This window comes from Anopheles bellator, chromosome 2 (genome assembly GCF_943735745.2).
Source record: "Anopheles bellator chromosome 2, idAnoBellAS_SP24_06.2, whole genome shotgun sequence".
NCBI classification, from domain to species: Eukaryota; Metazoa; Arthropoda; class Insecta; order Diptera; family Culicidae; genus Anopheles; species Anopheles bellator.
In genome coordinates this window covers 61,270,567-61,291,456 of record NC_071286.1, presented here as the reverse complement: position 1 = coordinate 61,291,456, position 20,890 = coordinate 61,270,567, and the positions used below count along the sequence as shown (strand labels likewise).

The window sequence follows — 20,890 nt, the reverse complement described above, 5'->3', positions numbered from 1 at the left end:
GCAACACGTTTGCGCCACGAATAGTTTTCGAAACTTCTGACTCAATCAATCACTGTACTAACACCAACTCAAACCTAAAAGCTTAAGAACTAATATGGATCAATCAAGAAGAAATCAAAGTTGTCCAAACACTCATTATTATCTTTTAAATTTTGGTTCAAAATTCCATACAAAAGTACTGATACACAAACCTATCACTGCACGGCAGACAATCAGTTCTTTGTGGAGTTTCTGAACTGGCCAATCCTCATTTGAATACCATGATAACGATAACACAAACCAAATCGGATTGTGTATAAGAACTTGTTTTCTGTACGGAAACCCGAAACAACCAAGCTATGAAATATATAAGTTCGAGCTATGAAATACGATAAAGTCAGCTGGAAAACGTTCACGAAGCTCACGCAAGGAGGGCAACTTATTTTCGATGAAGTGGCCGAACCTCAGTGTTACCTAATGTCAACGTCTCAAATATTATCCTGAAAAACAATTAAAGTACCCTTCCAGGCAAGAAAAAAAAACCAACATAAGAATTAAGAGCATTCTAAATTCAAAAACAAGAATGTTTCAATTGTTTCTCGAGCATGAGAACATCAAGCAGCTGGACCCGAAACAAACTTTAACAGCAAATGAATGTAAAAAAAAATTGTTAACGATGAAACGATCAAGATCCGTGTAAAGCTATTTGTACTGTTTTACTTCACAAACACGTGGCGCGGCGGAAGCAAAAAATCTGTATATTCTCCAAACACTGTTTTAGAAAATTTCCGAAATTGAGGGCCGGCATAGTTATCGTTATGTTTGTACTGTAAACGGCCATTCTGCCAGCTGTAAAACGTTGGTCCGATTAGTCCGAGGAAGAATTGAGATTAGTGGTGAAGGATATCGAAACTAATCAGTTGATGTTAATAAGTCGGTGTGCTAGAGTATATGAAAATCTGTGGATTATAAAACATGCTAACGCTGGTTAGAAGTGTTCGATTAAATAGAGAGAGAGAGAAAGAGAGGGAGAGAAAGAGAGAAAGAGAGTGAGAAGAGAGAAGGATGTAAGATTGTTAGCTAAACCAACCACTGCTCGTGACGTGATGATACTGAAGTGTTCTCGTTTTTCATGGAGACGCATGGTCGCTCACTAGGAGCTGCATCGTTTAGGTAGAAAAAGAATGAGCAAATGAACCGCATTACTTCACGGAACGTTGTCCATATCGTTTTTATCTTCCATACCAAACGAACACCTTCCTTTACTCTCACGTATTGTGTGCCAACTTGAGTGATATCGCAACCCCGCGTACATATCGACCCATATCGACGCTGGTGGAAGATTGGTGGTGTTTCCGCTCTCCAGTTTGCACTTTTCTTGAAAACAAACGAAACAACATATCCACTTAAAATGTAGACAACATTTTATGTCAACTGCTGGTCGAAACAATATCCACAATTTGTTCAAGTTTTTTTTCGTTTATATACTAGGTACATGTAAATAGGTGCCCAATTCCAGTGAACAAGGCATGTGAATGTAGATAAACCACCGGATCAGACGCTCCAATCGAAACTGGAAACATGTTTTGCATAAAAAACAAGCCAACAGATCTCGAAAAAAGTTAAACGATTTTATAGTCATCGTATCGTTTAAGAACCACGCGCCGTGTAAATACCGCAAAGGACTGCAGCACTCAGCAGCAGTCAAGGGGAAAACTACTAAACATTTCTAACATTTTTCCGACAAGCAGAATGGACGGAAGGCCGGTCCCAATTAATAAGCTGTGAGTGTGGGAAGTTTCTGAAGTCAAGGGACCCTCCATAACGAGGGTGGCCCCAAATGCTGGGGTCAAGTATTTTTGTTTTCCGATATATTTTTTCCAACACGCGAAAGATCATAAATCGTGAAAGCAAACGGCACGGCGAAAGCGTGTAATTGTTGTTGTACAAAATAAATGGATGGAAAACACGAAAAACTAAAAAAGAAATGCAGAAAACCAAGTGGCCGCATAAAAAGAGTGGCAAAAAATGGAGAGCAGCAAAACGAAGGCGAGAGATGAATGGGCGAATCGAAAAAAAAACAAAATAAACCGATTGGAAGTAATAAAAACTACAAATGAAAAAACAAGAACCAACGCAGCATTGTGTTTTGATTGGTGGCCCCCCCGTTCGTGGAGAAAATAGCGAAACAATTCCATCCTAAATAAATTCCCATTTTTTTCAGCTTCACGCATGAACTCTCTAACTTTCACGCTAATCGTTCGGAAATGAGACTGCCAGTTACGGTGGTCGAACCTGCGGAAGGGAGGTGACGCCAAACACTCCGTTCAACTTTCCTGCCAGAAGGCTGACCAAACGCTTAATGCGTGCGCCCAACCGAGGCAAACCGACCGCCGACGGATGCGGACACCGATTTTCCACCGTTTACAGCACCGTCGGCCACCGAGTCCGCCCGGCCCCTGGACCTATTGTCCTGTGCTGTGCTTATCCTTTGGCCGGAACTGGAACCGAATTGGCCGGCCAACCAGCCAGCCAGCAGAAAAAGAACGACAAACTTTGGTTGCAATGTTTACACTCATGCACATCTATTTAATTATAGACCCCGCACGACGCCTCGACGTGTGTCACAGTTTGTATGTGTGCTTTCACCACGCTGCCGGTCGGTATCCGGGTATCTGGCAGCATGATATGCGGCCGCACCCCACCCGGGACGAAGCATTATTAGTGTGGTTTTGAGGCCGCAAGGCCGGGACGGGGACTTCATCTTCATTCAGTAAGCTTCCGGATACACCAGTACCGGAACCGGAACGCGCGAAACCCGTGGCTTACGACTGCTGGTCATGTCACCCCCGATAGCTGCTGCTATTACTCTTGTATCGCCGCTGCACTATGGGGAAAAGGCGGTCACTTTAAAAACAGACGATTATAGATATATTTGCCTAAAATAGCTAAGTTATATACGACCAATCCGAATTTTTAGCCTTCCATGTTCCGAAAATTCCTTTCAAATTCTTTCAAATTCCCCACAATCCTTTTAAATTCCCTTCAAATTTCCAAATGCATTTTGAAAGGAATTTGAAGGGAATTGGAAAGCATAAAATTTGTTTCGCATACAAATTGCCCACTGTGCGCTGATTCGGGTACATTAGGATTCGTATCGAGCTCGGTTTTCCGCTTCGATTACCACATTTTCCACTTCGACGCCATTGCCGAAATCCGTCTGTAGTTTAAGGTTCTAATGAAATTGTAAAACACATCACGCATACACTAAAGAGTTCGCCAGGGACTCATTTTATATGTATGTAGTGTAAATATGAAGTCGACTTCATAAAGGTGCTCTTACTACTGGTTTTAATGAATGCTACAAATGGTGTTTACTTTAAATGAAACATTTAATCCTATGATGCTTTTAGAAGGCTTGAAACATCTAGTAATTTGTAAAGAAAAAGCCTTCTCTAAATGGTGCTTTTCAGATTTCCAAAATGTTAATTAACATCAAAAAGCTATGGTAATTGTAAGTACGCCATTCAAAAGTGATGCTTACATTTATGTATCAATAAACAAAAGCCATTTTAGCGAAAATTGCAAGCCACATGTGCTCCACATAATAAAGAAACATACAAAAAAACATATTTGCACAATAACTTTTTACTCAGTAGAATCCTAATCCCGAGTCGGACAAAAAATCGAATCAATCTGTACCCGTCAACCGAACCAAACAGTAGAAACCCCGCAAAATTGTGCAAATGAACAAAACCACATTGTAATTAGGATTTGTTTAATTGAAGTCACGTGGTGGGGGTGGCTAGTAAATTAAGGCGTTAATTATGGTAATCATTTCAAACCCAAAACTATCCTCTAGTAATTTTTTTCGTTTTGCTCAGCGAGTATTGGCCACCGGACACATAATTTATTATTAAATTTAAGCCTACATTCCATCAATTCTCATTATTGGTTGGCTCTTTTGAATAATAAATACCTACATTTTTGTAACCATATTAATTAGAACCATTAGGAATTACATACAGTGTGCAACACTGCCGGAATCGGGTTTTGGTCCAATTGAAATGTCCAGTACAGTCGAATATGCTTATTTTTGTTGCACTGTAACAACGCAAATATGAAGCAACATGATAAATAAGTTTCCGTACAGCTCGCCAAAAAGCCCATGAGAATTGCATTCGGATGGACAAGTAACACACGAATATTAATATGCGACTCGGAATGAAGGCAGTTGTACTGAGCACCTTTGCTTCCAGTAATTTATTCAGCGATGATAACAGTTATCTATAAATGTAACACTTCCCCGTTGTGACACTTTTTGTGATTTGAACTAAAAAATAAATCATAAACACCGGGTAATAATCTCCACAAGACGTACAAAAATCCTAAACCAAACCTCGAAAGGGTCTATCAATTTCATTGACGTTAGCTCGGAGCTCAGGTTTCGATATGGTGCTGTAATCCATGATCGTGTAAATTGTAAAGCTTCGGTAAAGGCGCATCGCCATCAACCAGTTCAGTCAATAAGCCAAAACAATATTCCAAAAATGCTACTCGTGAAATGCAGTTGATTTACTTGATTTGGTGCATTGTTTCTGTGAGTTGTTCGATGCAGCAGTTAGCTGGGTATGTGTGTGATTGAAAATGCATTTTAAATGCTAATTCTAGTCGTATCCTCGAATAACTCGTTACTCGATGTGGGGCAATGGTTTCACTTTTACTTCGTTACAGCATGGATGGCCTCGGCCAGATAGCCAACATTCTTCGTAGTTACGCCCGCCATTGAGATGCGACCATCCTTCGTGAGGTAGACGCTGAAGTCTTTCGTCAATCGCTCACACTGCTGCTGGTTCATGCCGGTAAAGCAGAACATGCCGATTTGGTCGGTTATGTGGGCCCAGTTGCGCGACGACCCAAGATCCTTGAGGTTATTGCGCAACGTCGAGCGTACAGAAATGATTCGGTCGGCCATTAGCTTTACGTCTCCGAGCCATTCCTTGCGCAGCGCGGCATCACCAAGAATCTCAGCCACTAACCGCGCACCGTGAATCGGGGGATTGGAGTACATTGGACGAATGAGGATCTTCAGCTGCGACATGGTACGATCGGCTTCATCCTTGCTGCCCGTCACGAGCGAGAATGCTCCAGCACGTTCACCGTAAAGGCCCATGTTTTTGGCGAAGCTTTGGGCTAGAGCGATCTGATGGCCGTCCCGTAGGAAAGCACGTACGGCAAAGGCATCCTTGGCAACATCACCACTGGCAAAGCCCTGGTAAGCCATGTCGAAGAACGGGTACAGATTGCGCTGCCGGATCACGGCTGACATTTCTGCCCACTGTTCTGGTTTCGGATCGACACCGGTCGGGTTGTGGGCACAAGCATGTAGTAGCACGACCGATCGCTCCGGGATTTTCTAAGGAAATATGGAATCGAATCAATTAGCCTTATGGAAGTACATCTTCAATCAATAAACAAGCATTTGTTTCATTAAAAGCGTCACTTTGTGGCCCTTGTCCTTCGTGAACTTCATAAAATTCGAAAATTAATGCCATTAGCACTGAATTGTCCTTGTGTCAAGAAAATGATGCAATGAAAAGCTTAGACAAATCAGAGCCAAATTTCAATGAATGTAACAGTCTTATCTTTGCCAAACACCGTTGTTTCGATCGGTCTAGCTGACGCTCGGGACAACGCTTTTTAAAATACGATGCCACCATCTGCTTTGGCGCCCATAAGTGCCAGACAAAGTTGGTAAACAACACGTCAGCAAACGGCAGGACATAGCATTCCCCTAGATTAACGGAACCAGATAATGTGCAACGCGATGACGCGACGGCCATCCATGTGCGCCGCTAATCACCATTAAGTAGGACAAGCATCAATGGGACAATCTACGCCGCCCCGCCCACCAACGGCTACTCACCGACAGATCCTCCAGCGCGCCGTTAAAGTCAAATCCACAGGTCGCCGGATCGTAGTAGCGGTACGATTTCACGTTCAATCCCGAGTGTCGAAAGATCGGCCCATGGTTGCCCCACGAGGGAGTCGGCAGATAGATATCTTTCGGACCCGGAAAGAAACCGGCCAAGAAGGCACCGCCGATGCGCAACGCTCCGGTTCCACTGATGCCCTGCACGGTGGAGTTCAAACCGTTTGCGACGTGTTCACTGTCCTCGCCCAGCGCCAACAGAATACTGTGTTTACAGAACTCGGCCGTACCGCCGATCGGAGAGTACTCGTGGTCGAGCTGTTTCTCTGCCAGACGCCGCTCCGCCTTGCGGACACTCGACAGCACGAACGGTTTGCCATTGTCGTCACGATACGCTCCCACACCAAGGTTGATCTTTTTCGGGTTGGTATCCCGTTTGTAGGCCTCCGTAACACCCAGGATCACGTCCGGTGGGCCCATCTGTACCGCGCTCCACCATGAGCTAAAAAACAATCAATTGAGCGAAACAGATTGTAGTCATCATCCGGGAAAAAAGTTTAATTTGCGAATTTCTACCACCCTTAAGTATATGACCCAAATGAATGTGCTAATCTTCACGCAAATATTTGCTCCGTTAAACTCAAACGCAAAATTGGTGTTTGTCAATTAACACAGTGTTGGCGATGTTTTGATCGGATAGCGTGGATTGATAGCGTTTAAAAAATAAAAAGATAACAAGTTGTTGCGTAATCATGCGAATACGAGATTGATGGTTGATGCGGAGAGCAATAATGCCAATGCCTGTAAATCGGTATCGCGATCGGTTGATCAAGAACATCTAACAAAATCGAATCATTATCGAAGATCGCTCAACCTTTCCCTACCGTAAATCGCCAAGCGTTATGCTGTTGCTAATTGTATGCTCCCCAAGCAGGGTTAGATAATCGTTGGAGCGTAAATAGTTTCTTCGACGTCAGCACGGAGCATGGATACAACGATCACGCCTCCATCGACTGACCGACGCGACCTTGGATGTTGCCCCCGAAGGTCAATATTCGCAATGTCATCCGCTCATCTCGCCTTGTGCCACACTTTACACTGTGATAAGAAGGCGCACTCTCTTACCTTGCCCGCGATATGGCGGGGCTTTGAACTGCCAGCACATTTCGCAAAAGCACAGCTGAGCCGCGTTGTAGCGCTTTCGAACAGGCCATTCTTCGCACGAACTGTCTTCACCAGGACCACCGCGAACAAACTGAAAATCGAAACACACTCGTAAGTATGTTGGAGCAGAGAGTTGAGCAGCAAGTCTCTTCTTGCACTCCGCCGATAACACTTACCAGTGAGTGATAATGCAGCTGATAAAGCTAACGCACCGATGTTGTGGTCGCAACGATGAAGACGAAAGATTTACTTTTTGCTAGTCAATCTTTTTGCCGGCTCTTTGACAGCAGGCGACCCTGCAGCTAGCGCGCTTTCGCTCTCCTCGGCAATACAATAGAACAGTTGCCGGGAAGCATTTCCGTTATGGCTTTTTAATTCGCATTTCCCAGAAAGAAATGTCTCGACGCAAATTCGCAAACAAAGAACGATACTGTTCACAACCGGGCAAAGCACGACGCAGTTGTGCATTTTGTCTCGTAGAATACGGCTGAATCGTGAAACTTCAGGATCTTAAGGACTAAAACTTATTAAATGGCAACTAACGTTGAAAAAACTAAGGCTTTCATGGAGCTGGTCCAGCATAAAAATTGCATCAGAAATGCAAATCTACTCAGCAATCCTCTGGAAAGATATCCGGCATTTCAAACCTATCTGTTTCCCGTCGATGAGAACAGCTTCATTGAGCTGGACATTGTGTTCCGATCGAAATCACAGCTCACCGCACCGTTCTTCACCTGGGCCTACGATCTCACCGAAGAAAGTCTCCGTGATCTTTACAGAAAATGTGGCATCAGATGGAACAAAACCGTCATCTTTGGAAATATGGTAAGGGCATGGGCACGATATCTTATAGTGCTGGATCCTTTTCTCTACGAAGCGGTTGGTTTCACCATGTTTCGCTTTGAAATCGACGACGATCAACCCGTGTTGAACTGCTTTTGGATCGTCCTTGATGAAAACTTCCGTGCGCGCGGTTTGGGCAACCATCTTGTGAAGGCGATGGAGCAAATCGCCCACGACACCGGGATGGAATTGGTTTTGATGGCCGTGCTGCGGAAAGACACGAATGTCCTTAATTTCCTGATCGATCTAGGATACCTGCTCGACAAGCGCTCCCTTCTGAACGGATGGTCCGTGACTGTAAGCAAAGCGATAAAGCAAACGACAAATAATTAGTATATGAACTGGTTACGAAAATAATCGCTTACTACTCTCAAGTCCGTTTACCATTATCCTCTAAGGGTACTACTGAACGACCGCACGCGTCTCTGCAAAGACAAAGATTCGTTTTATTCAAGTGTAAAGTCGCATAACTTTCTAATCGTTTCTCTATTTCATTTTATTTCATTTGTAATGTTTGGCCGTCTGCGATCGTTCATTGCAAAGCGACTTGAACTCCAAATACATGAACTTATAAATCATCTGTATTCGAAATAAAGAGTTTTAAAATATTGTGGTGCTTGATTAAAATAATGTCCGAGTTTTCATATGAGATGTTTGATTTGATGGTGCTAAATTCATGAACTTCATAGTTTACGAAACTACGTTTGAAGTTACGAAAGTACCATAACCTTACTTCTATCTTGCACCGATTGCAGTGCGTTTTGCTTTCTTGGATTCTAAACCCTGGTGCTGACGGCAAACGCCGGCCGTAAAACGTCAAATTCGCCTGATTTTGTTTTGGTAAACGATGAGAAGAAGTTTGCGGCGTTCGTTTCCTTAGCCCTTCGAATAGTTAAATAGTTTCTTCAAAATGGTAAGTTGCCGAGGCGTTGTATATTTTGTGAATGCGTAACATGCTTTTCACTTCAATGTTGTATTTTTAGCTGCCCCTGTCCCTCTTGAAGACGGCGCAGAGCCATCCCATGGTAAGAAACCCCACCGAAGCTTCTCTTTGTTTACACCCATTTTTATGCAAAACTTCATAAAAAGGGGTTTACTATTTTATTAAATAGAGGCACAAGGCAACGAATTACATTAATTAAATCTGCAGTGTTGTGCTGTTATAAGTGCCTTTTCTGTTATTCATTATTTACCAGGCACTTTTTTGGTCAATAATAGCATTGCAACGATAGAGATTGTTTGATGATCACTCAAAGTTTGCTTATACATTTGCTGCTTTGTTTTTTTTGTTAGGGCATAGCGAATGTCTATGTTTACATATTACTCGCGTCTCGAAACATGAAAAAATGCATGAAACTCCCGTCTCGTGTCTTCACTAAAGTTATTACTCTTCTAGGCAAGTTATAATAGTTCTTTTCAAATATTACACAGTGCAATGAGCCTGCCGTAGAAAAACGAGAGGAAAAATCCCGAATCGTTACCGCGAAGTAATCTTTTTGTTGCAACAGACCACAAATGAACTTCTCTTGCAATCCATCATCGACATTATTCATATTTTGCATACCTTTACTCAATCAAAAGCCTTAACTTACTTAAATGGCCTCTCTTCCGTCTGCGGAACATAGGGCCGACAATCAAAAGCCATAACCTCTCCAATAATTGCTGTCTCATTTTGTCGCTGACGTTAACTGCTGATTATTTATGAGTTTTCACTTAAATTGCTTACAATAGAAGTATGATCGAAATTATTTTTTTAACTGGTGATTACGTTTAACATTGATAGAAACAAATTCATTCATAAACAACTTCATCTTGGGCTTTCTGCTGTGTTACGTGATTGAATTACACGGCAATAACAATTGTCTAGCGTCTAACAATCTGAACCGACAGAATAGATAGTTTTTTCGTTTACTTTATTCATTTTTCTTTAATTCTTATCACATACGCCAAGCGGTCCTTGTCCGCAATAGGATGCGGTTGCGCTTTCGTTCACAATTCTGTTATCCCGTTCGTTCTCGCATTGACATAAATGCTGTCTCGCCATTTGAAATGGGACCTAGTACTCCCTCTAGGGCCATCCCGACAGCCTAGGAGGACTTTTACTCTGAGATTTGGTTAGTCGTCCGCAATTCTCATGACACCCGGGTCACCGGTCACTCATGACTCACCAGCCAACCAGAGCCGGCGGTGGTGCTGCTGGTGCCACTATGATTTTGGTCTTGTTTTCATTTATCTGCAAACCGAGAATTCCTGCTGCTTGCTCAATCCCTATGTACGCTTGAGATACGTCGGAGAGCCTCCGATCTATAATGTCTATATCAGTATTTGGGTGGAATTGAAGGAGATAGTCCCTGAGGTCTTCACTCCAAAGTACTGGATGGTTCGGATGACGCGATGTTAAAAAGGAGAGCCTTTTTTATTTTGGGCGCCAAATTCCTTCACAGCCATAAAAATGTTTTAGTATGCGCCTATTGTGCAGAAACCATCCCCAAGCAATGGACCGTTTGAACCCGAGGCGAGGGCAGCTTCTAATTTTATGCATAAATTCAGCGACAGTGTGATTTTGATAACTTTTTACCGCGAAATATAATAAAATATGACTGCTGCCTGGAGAGTGCGCCCCGGCGGGATATCGGCGCACGGTCCTTCCAGGAAGAGAGATCTCCATTAGCCGTGCCTTCATCGCATGATGCGCTGCGATCACCACGGTGCGGCCAATAAAAATACTACATTATTCGCTTCATTTTGCTCCGTTCTTTCGGCCCCCAGTTGGTGGAGTTGAAAAATGGCGAAACATACAACGGACACCTGGTGAGCTGTGACACCTGGATGAATATTAATCTGCGGGAGGTCATCTGCACCTCAAAGGTAAGCATTTCACCATCGGACGCCCGCCCGGACAATGCAGCGCTAATGGTAAACCCTCGTCCTCCCGCAACATTCCCCGGCAGGATGGTGATAAGTTTTGGCGTATGCCCGAGTGCTACATCCGTGGCAGCACGATCAAGTATCTGCGCATACCGGACGAAGTGATCGACATGGTGAAGGAGGATGTGCAGGCCAAATCGCGTAGCCGCGCCGAGATGAACAAGGGCGGACGGAACCAAAACCAAGGCCGTGGTGGCGGCGGTGGCGGTGGCGGAGGCGGTGGCGGCGGGGGAGGTGGTGGGCGAAATAATATGAACTCCAACAACCGCAACACCTTCGGCGGCAATCGGGGCGGTAACCGTGCCGGATTGGGGAACCCGAATCGAAACGTTCAAAATAAGAAATAAAAAGTCTGTCAGCGTGAAATTGGTTTCGGTGGTTCGAATGTTTTCTATTCTTTTTCGGTAATTTACTAAGGCTCTCTGGTGTGCTTTTTCGCTGCGACGATGCTCGGGATGGGATGAGTGGGTGAATCGAACACACGGAGTCGGAGTCACCGGAATCGATGAATCCGTATGGAGCTGATTGGATTAGGCAAGATGCCCGTAAAAACGCCAAATCTTTTCGAAATCGCTACGATGGAACCGTGCGACGCCTAATTTGGCCAGCGGGCGGACAGTGCAGAGGAACGCCACCACGAGGATGACCAACCGCAAAAAACCGGAAAGAAAGAATGGCGACATTCATATTCATAACTCAACGGTAACGGTCATTTGGACGTGAGGCGGTGTCGATTATGGGTAGTTTCGGAAATTTAAATGTGTCATTATTCGCCACTTTGATTCGCCGTTTGCTCATTAGCATCTGGTTGCGGAGCGATCTGAGTCAATAGGAGAAAAGTACCAAGAAACCGCAAAGCAAAGAAAAGTGTTTACGAATCTCGCGAAACTGTTTGCGAAACTGAAACATGTCGGATGCTAGAGAAAATAATTTGTAATTTATGAATCATTAGTTTACTAAAATAGCAGAAAGTGCGGTGGACGGCTCGCCGCCCGTTTTTTTAAATACAAGAGAAATTTGGTTTACCACAGATCTATGTTTAGTTAACTTCATTGAAAAACTTCTTGAACGTTGACTCAATAATTGTTTACGATTTTACTACTCTTTACTTTGGGTTGAATACCCCGTATAGGCCGAATACTTTGATCTTTTCGATTATTCAATATTAATTTTTATGATTATGCTTGTCTTTACCTCTTTGTATTGCATTTTATTTCCACAGTATTTGTATTGTTTTACCACAGCAAAATCCCGCAAATTGGAAGTTTAATATATCTGTGGTCGAATAAAGAACATTTTGACTCTTTTTCATAGGCGATCAGAGGTGTCGATAATAAATGAAATCGGTTTGATGAATCAGTCGCGGCCACATCGGCTGAAAGCATATTCTAAAGGCGAAGATGCCAGAGCATGCATCACGATCATTATGAGTGCCATTTTCACGCCTCGATCTGACATACGAAGAGCGCAGCACAAAATCATTCAACAAAAGCATTCCAGCATCTAACACACTTTTTATGAAAATGAAACCACTCGATTCGTTCTAGACGTGCGTTTTTTGACTGGACTTTAAAAATAGTCCCCGGCTGGCAGCGATGGCCGTTGGACGATGGACGTTTAGTCACAGCGTTTCGAAATCTCATCTCATCTCTCGATCAACGTCCCACCGGGACGGGACGGCATTCGAAGGAGACGCGGTTACGGGTCCGTCCATCAGAGCTTTTGTACTATTCTTCGCCTTTTACGAGCATGCTGTCCGGAAGACGTCCAGATTATTTTAAGGCTCTTTTTACTCGCTCCATTCTTGGTCACCTCGAAAGGTATCTTCAAAATCTTTGTGAAGAAATTCTACACATAAGAAGGAGGGAAAAAAATCACTGTCTTTTCAAGTTCTGTGTCCACTGTGGAATGAGGGGACAGAATCGACCGCAGGGTAACCACAAGGGTGGCATGAAAAAGTCGTCTCAAAGACAGACAGCCCAAAGCTCTTTTCATTTGCAACCGAGGTCTGGCCGCACCGAAAGCCCGGTCACGCCGGACATGCCGACCAAAACCGGCGAACGCGAGTGAAGCGAAGATAAATTTAATTTCTTTTCGTATAAATTATTCCGTGGGCCTTCTTCGCGCCTGCTTCTTGCGCGTTGGCCGCCTCTTGGGATTATTCTTTTCCCGGTGCCTGCCCGGCGGCTCCGAAGAGCGGTCCGCTTAACTGATTCTTGGGTGAAAAATCATGCGAGGGTCACGAAGGAGGGTTCCCGCTGGAGTTCAAGCTACTTAAAGCTATAGCCCATCAGCACAGGGTGGCGAAGATCAATTTGGAAACAAATTGTTTGTAGTAGTGGGGATTTGCAATTGTAAAAATGTAGCACAGCAAGAAACTAATTGTTTGTAACCTACATATTTTTTAATTGAAAAATAAAACATACATTTTTGAAACTTCCAGACCAAGTCGTTTTTATTTATTTTTATGCAAAACGTTATCCCAAAGTTTCCACGCTATAGAATAGTTTTCTTGTGACAAGAAACAGACCGCTCGAAATGGTTCGCGGCACCCTGTAAGGGAAGCCACAGGAGAGATCCAGTGCAAAGGGTAGCAGCCGCACAGCAACTGATAAGCTAACTCTTCCGTCCAGCCGCGGAGCTTGACCAACGGACCAAGGGAGGGTTTCCAATCACCACGGAACGAATCTCCCTTGGTCAAGCTCTCGCAGCCTTTAAATTGAACTTCCACAGGGGCTATTACAGCTCGTTCTGCCCCGGCCGGGAGGAAGGCGTTGGGGAGTTCAGCGCTCCCCACGAGGTGCGTGCAGATCCTCGGTCCATCCCCCCTCCTTTCTTTCTCTCTCTCTTTCTCACTGGCCAGGATAGAACGAACTGTAATGGCTCCAGAAATGGGCACCCGTCGGGCGCGGGCAACACCACGCGAAGTGGAAGAGAGCGAGAATTAATCGTTTGAAATCTGTTAAAAACGACACCTCGGCCAAATTGAATAAAAGCTGGTGTGAAATGAAGGGAAACCGGTTTTGCGTTCTTCGATCTGCCCTCCGTAGGTCGATCGTGCCACGTTCTAGTGTTGTTGCTGTTGCTGCTTTTGCTTCCCGGCCTTTGTTCCTTCTTGCATCCCGTTCACTCGCTCCGTGTCGCTCTCTTTCTCACCCGGTCTTCGTACGGGATTCCGTAGATGCGGTCTGGCTGTTCCTGGTCCTGTTTTGCAGTCCCGCACCGAGATCACCTTCCAATGGGGGGGGGCAGCCTCCACCGGGTGACGCGGAACCGATCGCAACCGACACGACTGAACCGATGTTGAGCATTGTTTGCCTCCTCTGGTCGCGGTTCGTGCGACAGCATAGACCAACATCGTCGGCCCACTGGCGGAGTGGAGGGTGATTGTTGTTGTTGGTCACGTTTTTACAGGGCACACCGGGCACACAACGGCTCACTTTCGAAAGCCTCAAGCGCCAAAAGTAGAAACGAGGAACTATATTAAAAATGCTTAAAAACAAATTTTATAAAATAAAATCTGAAACTTAACAAGAGAACAGTTGGTGAAAAATTATTTTTATATTATTTTTGCAAACATCCTGCTTCAATAAAATCCATTTAGTGGCGATGACTCTTTACCACACGTGCGGGAATGGCAGCCACAGTATCCCGTACCGATCGATCGGTGCGAGAGCACGGGCCGACCGAGCAACCGAACGCCACGCCTGCAACCCCACCTTGCCCCGGCTCGATGTGCAAAAAACATTGCTCCAACATAAATATCGCTTGTAGCCCCGGGTTTCCTCCGGGGGTCTTGCTGGAGCCGCACGAGGTTACCCGCTCGACCGCGCATTGAACTCTCCGGCCCATGCGAACGGATGCGAGAGGCGCAAGCAATGGACGTCGGTCCATTGATTGCGATCGGCGTGGAAAAGTGGGGAAAACTTGGCGGGGGCCGTAAATGTGATTTCACACCGTGTCCGTGGAACCATTGGCCTTACGACGGCTTCGGCTTCTGCTGCCGCCAGGAGAGGTGTTGTTGCCGAACGTGGCTAATTTGCTCGCCGTTTGCATGCCCATTTCCCGATGGCGTGGCGTATCGTTCGTTGTACATTTTCCAAGAACCTTCTTCCGAACGGTGACCCCCACTATGGATCGCGGTGCGGTGCGGTGCCGTGCGGGGCGAGTTGCACTGAACGGTGCCAATTTATGGTCCGCGCAAATGGCCATGATCAATTTCCACTTCCACCGGCCCGGCCGGGATCTGCAATCGAGCAGAAGAACCCGAGCACATTCTCGGGAGAACAGAATAAAACCACGGCAAAAAGGCTGCCCTTTACGCGGGGAATTCTTGTTCGGTCGGTGCGACCTCGTGAGCCGCAGCATCGGTCGCAACATAAAATTGCTAATCGATGAATATCGATCGCGAGCGCTTTCGCGCGCCACAATTGGCCACGGTGTCCGCTGACGCCCCGAGGTGTGGCGACCCATTCTGATGTCATCCGGTTTGACGTATCACCTCCGGGAAAGGCCAAGACCGCCGTCCACTTCGGTTTCTCTTGTTGTGGCTGCCGCTGGGTCGGAGGCGGAGGTCCGGAACCCCGGGCACAGGCATAAAATTGGAAATGAGCATCTGCGCGCGATTCGCGCGCGGCTCCATTTTGAGCAATGCGCAACCGAAACATCCGTGCGGCTCCAAAGTGCCGGATAATGCATGCAGCGAATGCTGAAACGAGAACCGAATTCATCAACTCCGAAACCATTCGCCGCGAGGATTGTATTTTTTTTTTCGTTTTGGTTTTTGTTACTGATGGATGCTTTTCCGTTGCCTAAGGACTGATTGCCTTTTTTGCATTTCATACTTATTTGCACGTTTTCGTGTGCCCAAGCCAACGTAAAGCTGGAGTCACACAGGGAGTCTTCAGTCGAGCGATCGGGAAGGTTAATGTGTATTAATGTTTCCATTTATGCTGAAACTCTTCAGCACAGTGTTTCATTATTCTGCGAGAATTTTGAATATTCATTCGAACTTCCTTACAAATGCAATATATGGACTACGAAAGCGTAAATGATTTACTGTTACCAGGAAATGGCGAAACAATTGAACTACAGATTCTTTAAAACGAGATGTTTGAAACAAATATTTAAGGAACTCTGATTGTGATAATTTGCTCCTAAAATCTCTGAAAACTAAATTGAATGTTATGAAACAGCGTTTTTAGTTTATGATTATTTTGGCAATGAAACCTACTAATTCACCAAATTTAGTTATCAGAACCATTCTTTCTTTCAACATGCATCATTAAAAACCCATGGAAATGCATCCATGAGAACGATCTAGAGAGTTGAAAACCTTTAATCGATGTCATGAAGTCATGTCATGTAATTTCGAAACGCCCATTTTGCGTAAAGCTGCTGAGTTAGAACAGTTTGTCGAAAGCAACAATGAATTCCCCGAGTGTACCGACATTGAAAGCCAAAGGGTAGCGCTTTAACCCGTTCTCCTATCTAATCGTTCGCTCTGCTCCGAACACTTATCAACACCGATCATTAGATCATTTGCACCTCAACTCCATCAACAGATGTTCAGCAACATCCGCCCCCTGATCGCGGCCGTTGTTGAAAGTGATCCCCTCAAATTAATTCCGGAAACAATCGAGCGAATCAATGAAGGCAAACTGCTACGGAATAGGATGTTATTAGCATCCGTTGTATACGGAAGCTCCGAAAATGGTTCCTTCCTCACACATTAAACCTCGCAGCTCGTGGCTCGGGGCCAACAGTGGTCGTTCCTCGCCAGGAAAAAACATGGACCGACCCCGCACCGCTCTCAATCTGGCCCGCCGGGCTCATTCGGACCATAATTACCACAACAAAACGCACTGATTAGAGGGGTTTCTCCAAAAGCTGGCCGAAATTATCGCTCCGTAATCACATAATTACCCATCTGAGTTTCGAGCCACACGTTCCATCCGTCGGAAGCCCGTCCGGCGGGGCGTTTCGCTGACGGATTCAACATACGACGGCGGAGTATCACTCGGAGTTCTTCATAGAACATCCAGCGCGTGACCTGTCCGGAGATCGTGTTACAGTCAGGTACGGATTTAGCTCACACGTCTCGTTCTAACCCAACCCAATCGGTTTCCGTCGCTTATAAGGAGCGGGCCGGTTAGCTTTCTTGTTAAACAAGAAGTAGATTAAACTAATGCCGGATTAACGATTTTCTAAATTTAAATAATTTTCTTTCAAACCATCTCAAACAGTCGTTTGCTTTAGCCGTTGGCGTTGGGAAGTAATAAGGACACTTTCTCAAACAAAATGTGATCTCCTTAGAGAGATAGTGTAGAAAATCGGGACTCACTGTCAGTTCCTTTGTTGGGGTTTCCCCTCAACTACAGACGCAGTCATCTCGGCCAGACGCACACTTCTAAGCACGGCTGCCCACAATCTTGCAGGAACATCTCGGAATCGCCCGCGCGAAAGGCTGGAATTCCCTTTGCCGCCCGATTCCGGGAGACATTTGTCTTTTTGTCACTTTCCTGGTGCGGCTTCTTCGTGTGGTTTTTGTTTCACTTTGGCCCTTTTCCGTTGCATTCTAACGCCGTGCCCTTTCCGTGCCTTGGTTCTGTCGATGCGCGCGTAGAATTTGTTGTCCATCCGTCTGTCGGGTGTTTCTCATCGCACGTCTTCGCGGCTTCAGTTTCCGTTTCTCGGGTGGTGCATTCTTCTCGCCAGAGTCGCTTTTCTCGTTCTTCGTTTTCCTTGGCCGTCCTCATGCTCTTCGATGCTCTGTTTTTGTTTGCCTTTCTCTTCTCCACCGTGCCGGGGTTCCCTTTTGCATCACACTTCACGTGTTCTCTGAAAACATTATTCAGATGGCCTGCGAGCATCTCGCTCGCTCTGCCGGCGATCGCTGCATTTCCGTTTCGCTGTCGTCATCGGTCGCTTTTGGTGGCAGTTTCCAAATTGCACATTTCGTCCCGTGAAGGTGTCTCCGAAACGGTTTGTGACTGTTGTTTATGACTTTTGAAATCAGGCGGCGTGGCCAGCGTTTGGGGCCCGCGGCTTGATCGCGTACTGCAGGCGACGTAGGCTTTCCAGGGATCCAAGGGTTGGAGTCAACGGTGCCGCCGGGTGCAGTCGCAAGAAGTAGAAGAAGTAGAAGAAAGTGTCAAAAAGGAAGCCACACAAACGTTGAATACGGCATAGGGAAGACCAAAAACGGGCCGGAGCAAAGCGGAGCGGAGCGAAATGAATCGTAACGCAAACCGAAGCCCGATTGTATTTTCAGCCGATTGATGGAAAGAAGGGAAAAGTGGTGGCGGAGAAGCGAAGGAGAGAAAACGGAGAATGAAAAAAAAAAAGTTTGGCCGTGCTGTAAAACGATCGCTTTGCTGCCGCGTCGGTGTCCTTCGAGCCTCTCGATTTATGCTTCCTCCGTGCGCGTCTCCCACGGCCCAGCGCACATGGTTCGACGGGAAGAAGTTGCGTCGGAAAACGGACCGAAAAACGGAGTTAGAACCGGGCAAAGAAGAACACGATCGAGTGAAGCCCACCAAAAAGGCGACCGCACGGAATGAAGAGATTCCGAAAAAGGTGTGATATGGCATCCCACTCCGGCAACCGGTAGCCCGGTTAGAGTGATAAGATAAGGGACAGAAAATGAAACATTACAAGAAAGAGAGAGAGAGAATGGGCAATGGAACGGCAAAGTGTTAAAATATCCTGGGTGCGAAGCCCGGTGTTCTTCGCATTTGCAAACTACCGTATTCGATGAGCACCGTCATTTGCTGCCATTTTAGAGCGTCCGATCCCGATGGCTTTGTGCCACCTTTTTTATTGTGTTCCTTTCATTAAAAAAAACTGGCGATCCTCGTTCCATCGCTGGCACGACTGGATTTGTCACGCAAAGGACTCTGACGGCAAAACCAGCAGAATGACGATCTGAAAGGATACGTTTCGGTCCTGGGTGTTAGAATGGCGTGTCAGTTTACACAACCACCATGGCACTTCTCATGCTTCTTTTTAGCAAGATTAATGGTTCAAACTTGCAAGAGCATTGTACTACTTCAATGAGCATTCGGTGGAAAAATCTTTGACAAAAAGACCATTGAAGTCCACAATGTGTTTTATTCCCAGTGCGGTGATGGGAATCGTCTTCGAGCGATCATCATTATGTGTTGCTGTAAATTCGGTCTTTTCTTAATTTCTTCAGCAATTTATGTTAACACCGCAAAAATATATAAGCTTTTACAAGATGAAAAATGTCATTGTTTTTGGCCATATGGTCAGATTGCTGGTTGCTTTCGTCTTCACCAGCAACAATGCGGTTGCTTCAAGTATACGTAGAACCCCGTAAACACCCTCAAGCGATTTGTCAGATCCTGGTTCCTATGGCCAAGTTGGTTGGGATTTTTCTAATCCACTCAAACCGAGGTCCCCTTTCTTCTTTCTCGGTGACAATCAAGAATCCGTCGGTCCGTGTCGCCCTTCAAAGGCGGCTGCAGTCGCTTATCGCTCAATATCTCAAATCGGATTAGCTCCAGTGTCGGCACCCTTCGCATTTTTGTGGCTTTTCGGGGGCGCAAGAAACAGAAATAGGTCCCCGCCAGTGGCTGGACAATCGTCGCTATCGATCCGCGCAAGAAGAGATGAATTTGTGTTCTTCAGTTGATTGCGGCCAAGCAATCGGAGGGAAAGCTGAGGAGTCGGTTCTGGAATCACCATCACGGTCGGTGGTGGCCCGAAACCCACGGCTCCAGGGCTTCCAGCCCTTCTCGAGCAGCGCGGTATCAAATAACCCTCCCGCACACAATAAGTCGCATAATTGATGCTGCGTCCGTAATAGGGCAGAGTACGGCCGAGAGGACACGAGAGCGAGCGCTGAGGGAGAGACTATAAACTACGTTAGTTATGCTAGGCTTTATCAAATAAATCAGCCGCTTAAAATCGGATAGCGGAGCGGGGTCTTGAAGGAAGATGATCTTCCACCGACGCATTTGACATGCAGATGGCCGGATACGGAATGAAACGGAGGCAAGCGGACAGCCAGTAAGCGTGAGGGAGAGAGCGAGTCCGTAAGCCTCCCACACACCGCTGGCTAAGGGTTTCGTTCCGCCGTCTTGGAAAGCAAGAAGAAGAGGTCAAAACGAGAGGGTGGGTTTCCGAATGCGTTGGTGTGACACCATTCGAACCTTTCTTATGCTGCCACGGTGTGTCCAACAAGGAGTTCGAGTTGACCACCCGAAAGAATATGCTCCATTTTCAAATTACTACACAACTTTCGGTTGGCCTCGTAGGACTGGGTTTTCACAAAACTCGAACTTAAATCCTAAAATGTAACTTGTCCCGGGTTTACTCTCAGCCTAGGGGTGACTTGTTGGACACACTGTGGGCACATCGTCCCACACGTCGGTGCCCCGCCGGACCACCCGCCCGCCCGCCGTCGTCATCGGAGCGGCCAGAGCCAAGATGTCTAGAAATGCGTCGCTGGCGTGTGGCTGTGTCTGTGCGGCTGTGCGTAGGAGACCGTTTGAAAAGCCACATGTCCGTGTTTCTTCAAACGCTTCTCGCGCGCACTTCACCCCTTCACCCACGCACCGACGTGTCGCTAACATGGTGTTGGTGCAAACCAGGTCAGCTTTGTCATCAGTCATCAGGTTCGACGGTCCAAAGTTGCCTTCAGCTCGGTGCGAAACTCTGCGAGAAACTTTTTTCAGAACAACAACTTCTGCGCGTGCGGGTGCTCGTGCTCGTTTGCGCGCTGCTGTATATTTTCGAAGACGTTGTGCGGTCAATTTTCACGGTTTTGTCGAACATCCGGATAGGAAGGAGTTAAAACTGCTCGTAGCTTCAACTTAGTTCTTAAAAGTAGTTCTCGGTTCCCGGAGCGAGCGGTTCAACTCTTTGCTCCGCTTTGTATCGCAGCAGGCCTTGACATAGCGTGGTGTGTGTGCCATCGGACCGGGCCCCCGAAAAGATAAACGGGCGCGTGCGCCAGAGCGAGCGAGCGACAAACCTGCTCCGCGTTTGACAGACGAAACGGCCGCAGTAGGCGTGTAT

At 46.1% G+C, this 20,890-nt stretch overlaps 2 protein-coding genes across 2 annotated transcripts; one reads left to right on the top strand and one right to left on the bottom strand.

Annotated features, from left to right (window-relative positions):
• Window positions 1-4,208: 4,208 nt before the first annotated feature.
• Window positions 4,209-7,350, bottom strand: LOC131211185 (aspartate aminotransferase, mitochondrial). Its single transcript, XM_058204557.1, has 4 exons — window positions 7,252-7,350; window positions 7,037-7,166; window positions 5,906-6,413; window positions 4,209-5,395 (listed from the first exon to the last, which is right to left on the bottom strand). Exons 2-4 carry the CDS (start codon window positions 7,123-7,125, stop codon window positions 4,700-4,702), a joined length of 1,293 nt encoding a protein of 430 aa, XP_058060540.1. The 5' UTR covers window positions 7,126-7,166; window positions 7,252-7,350; the 3' UTR covers window positions 4,209-4,699.
• A 1,394-nt stretch (window positions 7,351-8,744) lies between these two features.
• LOC131210806 (U6 snRNA-associated Sm-like protein LSm4) lies at window positions 8,745-11,193 on the top strand. The gene is made up of 4 exons (XM_058204099.1): window positions 8,745-8,831; window positions 8,902-8,943; window positions 10,688-10,786; window positions 10,870-11,193. Exons 1-4 carry the CDS (start codon window positions 8,829-8,831, stop codon window positions 11,191-11,193), a joined length of 468 nt encoding a protein of 155 aa, XP_058060082.1. The 5' UTR covers window positions 8,745-8,828.
• The last annotated feature ends 9,697 nt before the right edge of the window (window positions 11,194-20,890 follow it).

What these genes read in the sequence shown, in the direction of transcription:
- LOC131211185 (XM_058204557.1), bottom strand. Translation starts at nt 7,125, where the DNA reads ATGGCCTGTTCGAAAGCGCTACAACGCGGCTCAGCTGTGCTTTTGCGA. An exon ending in CCCGCCATATCGCGGGCAAG is followed by an intron (nt 6,414 to 7,036) that starts GTAAGAGAGTGC and finishes ATTGTTTTTTAG; the next exon opens with CTCATGGTGGAGCGCGGTAC. An exon ending in GCGCGCTGGAGGATCTGTCG is followed by an intron (nt 5,396 to 5,905) that starts GTGAGTAGCCGT and finishes ATATTTCCTTAG; the next exon opens with AAAATCCCGGAGCGATCGGT.
- LOC131210806 (XM_058204099.1), top strand. An exon ending in CGGCGCAGAGCCATCCCATG is followed by an intron (nt 8,944 to 10,687) that starts GTAAGAAACCCC and finishes TTCGGCCCCCAG; the next exon opens with TTGGTGGAGTTGAAAAATGG. An exon ending in AGGTCATCTGCACCTCAAAG is followed by an intron (nt 10,787 to 10,869) that starts GTAAGCATTTCA and finishes ATTCCCCGGCAG; the next exon opens with GATGGTGATAAGTTTTGGCG.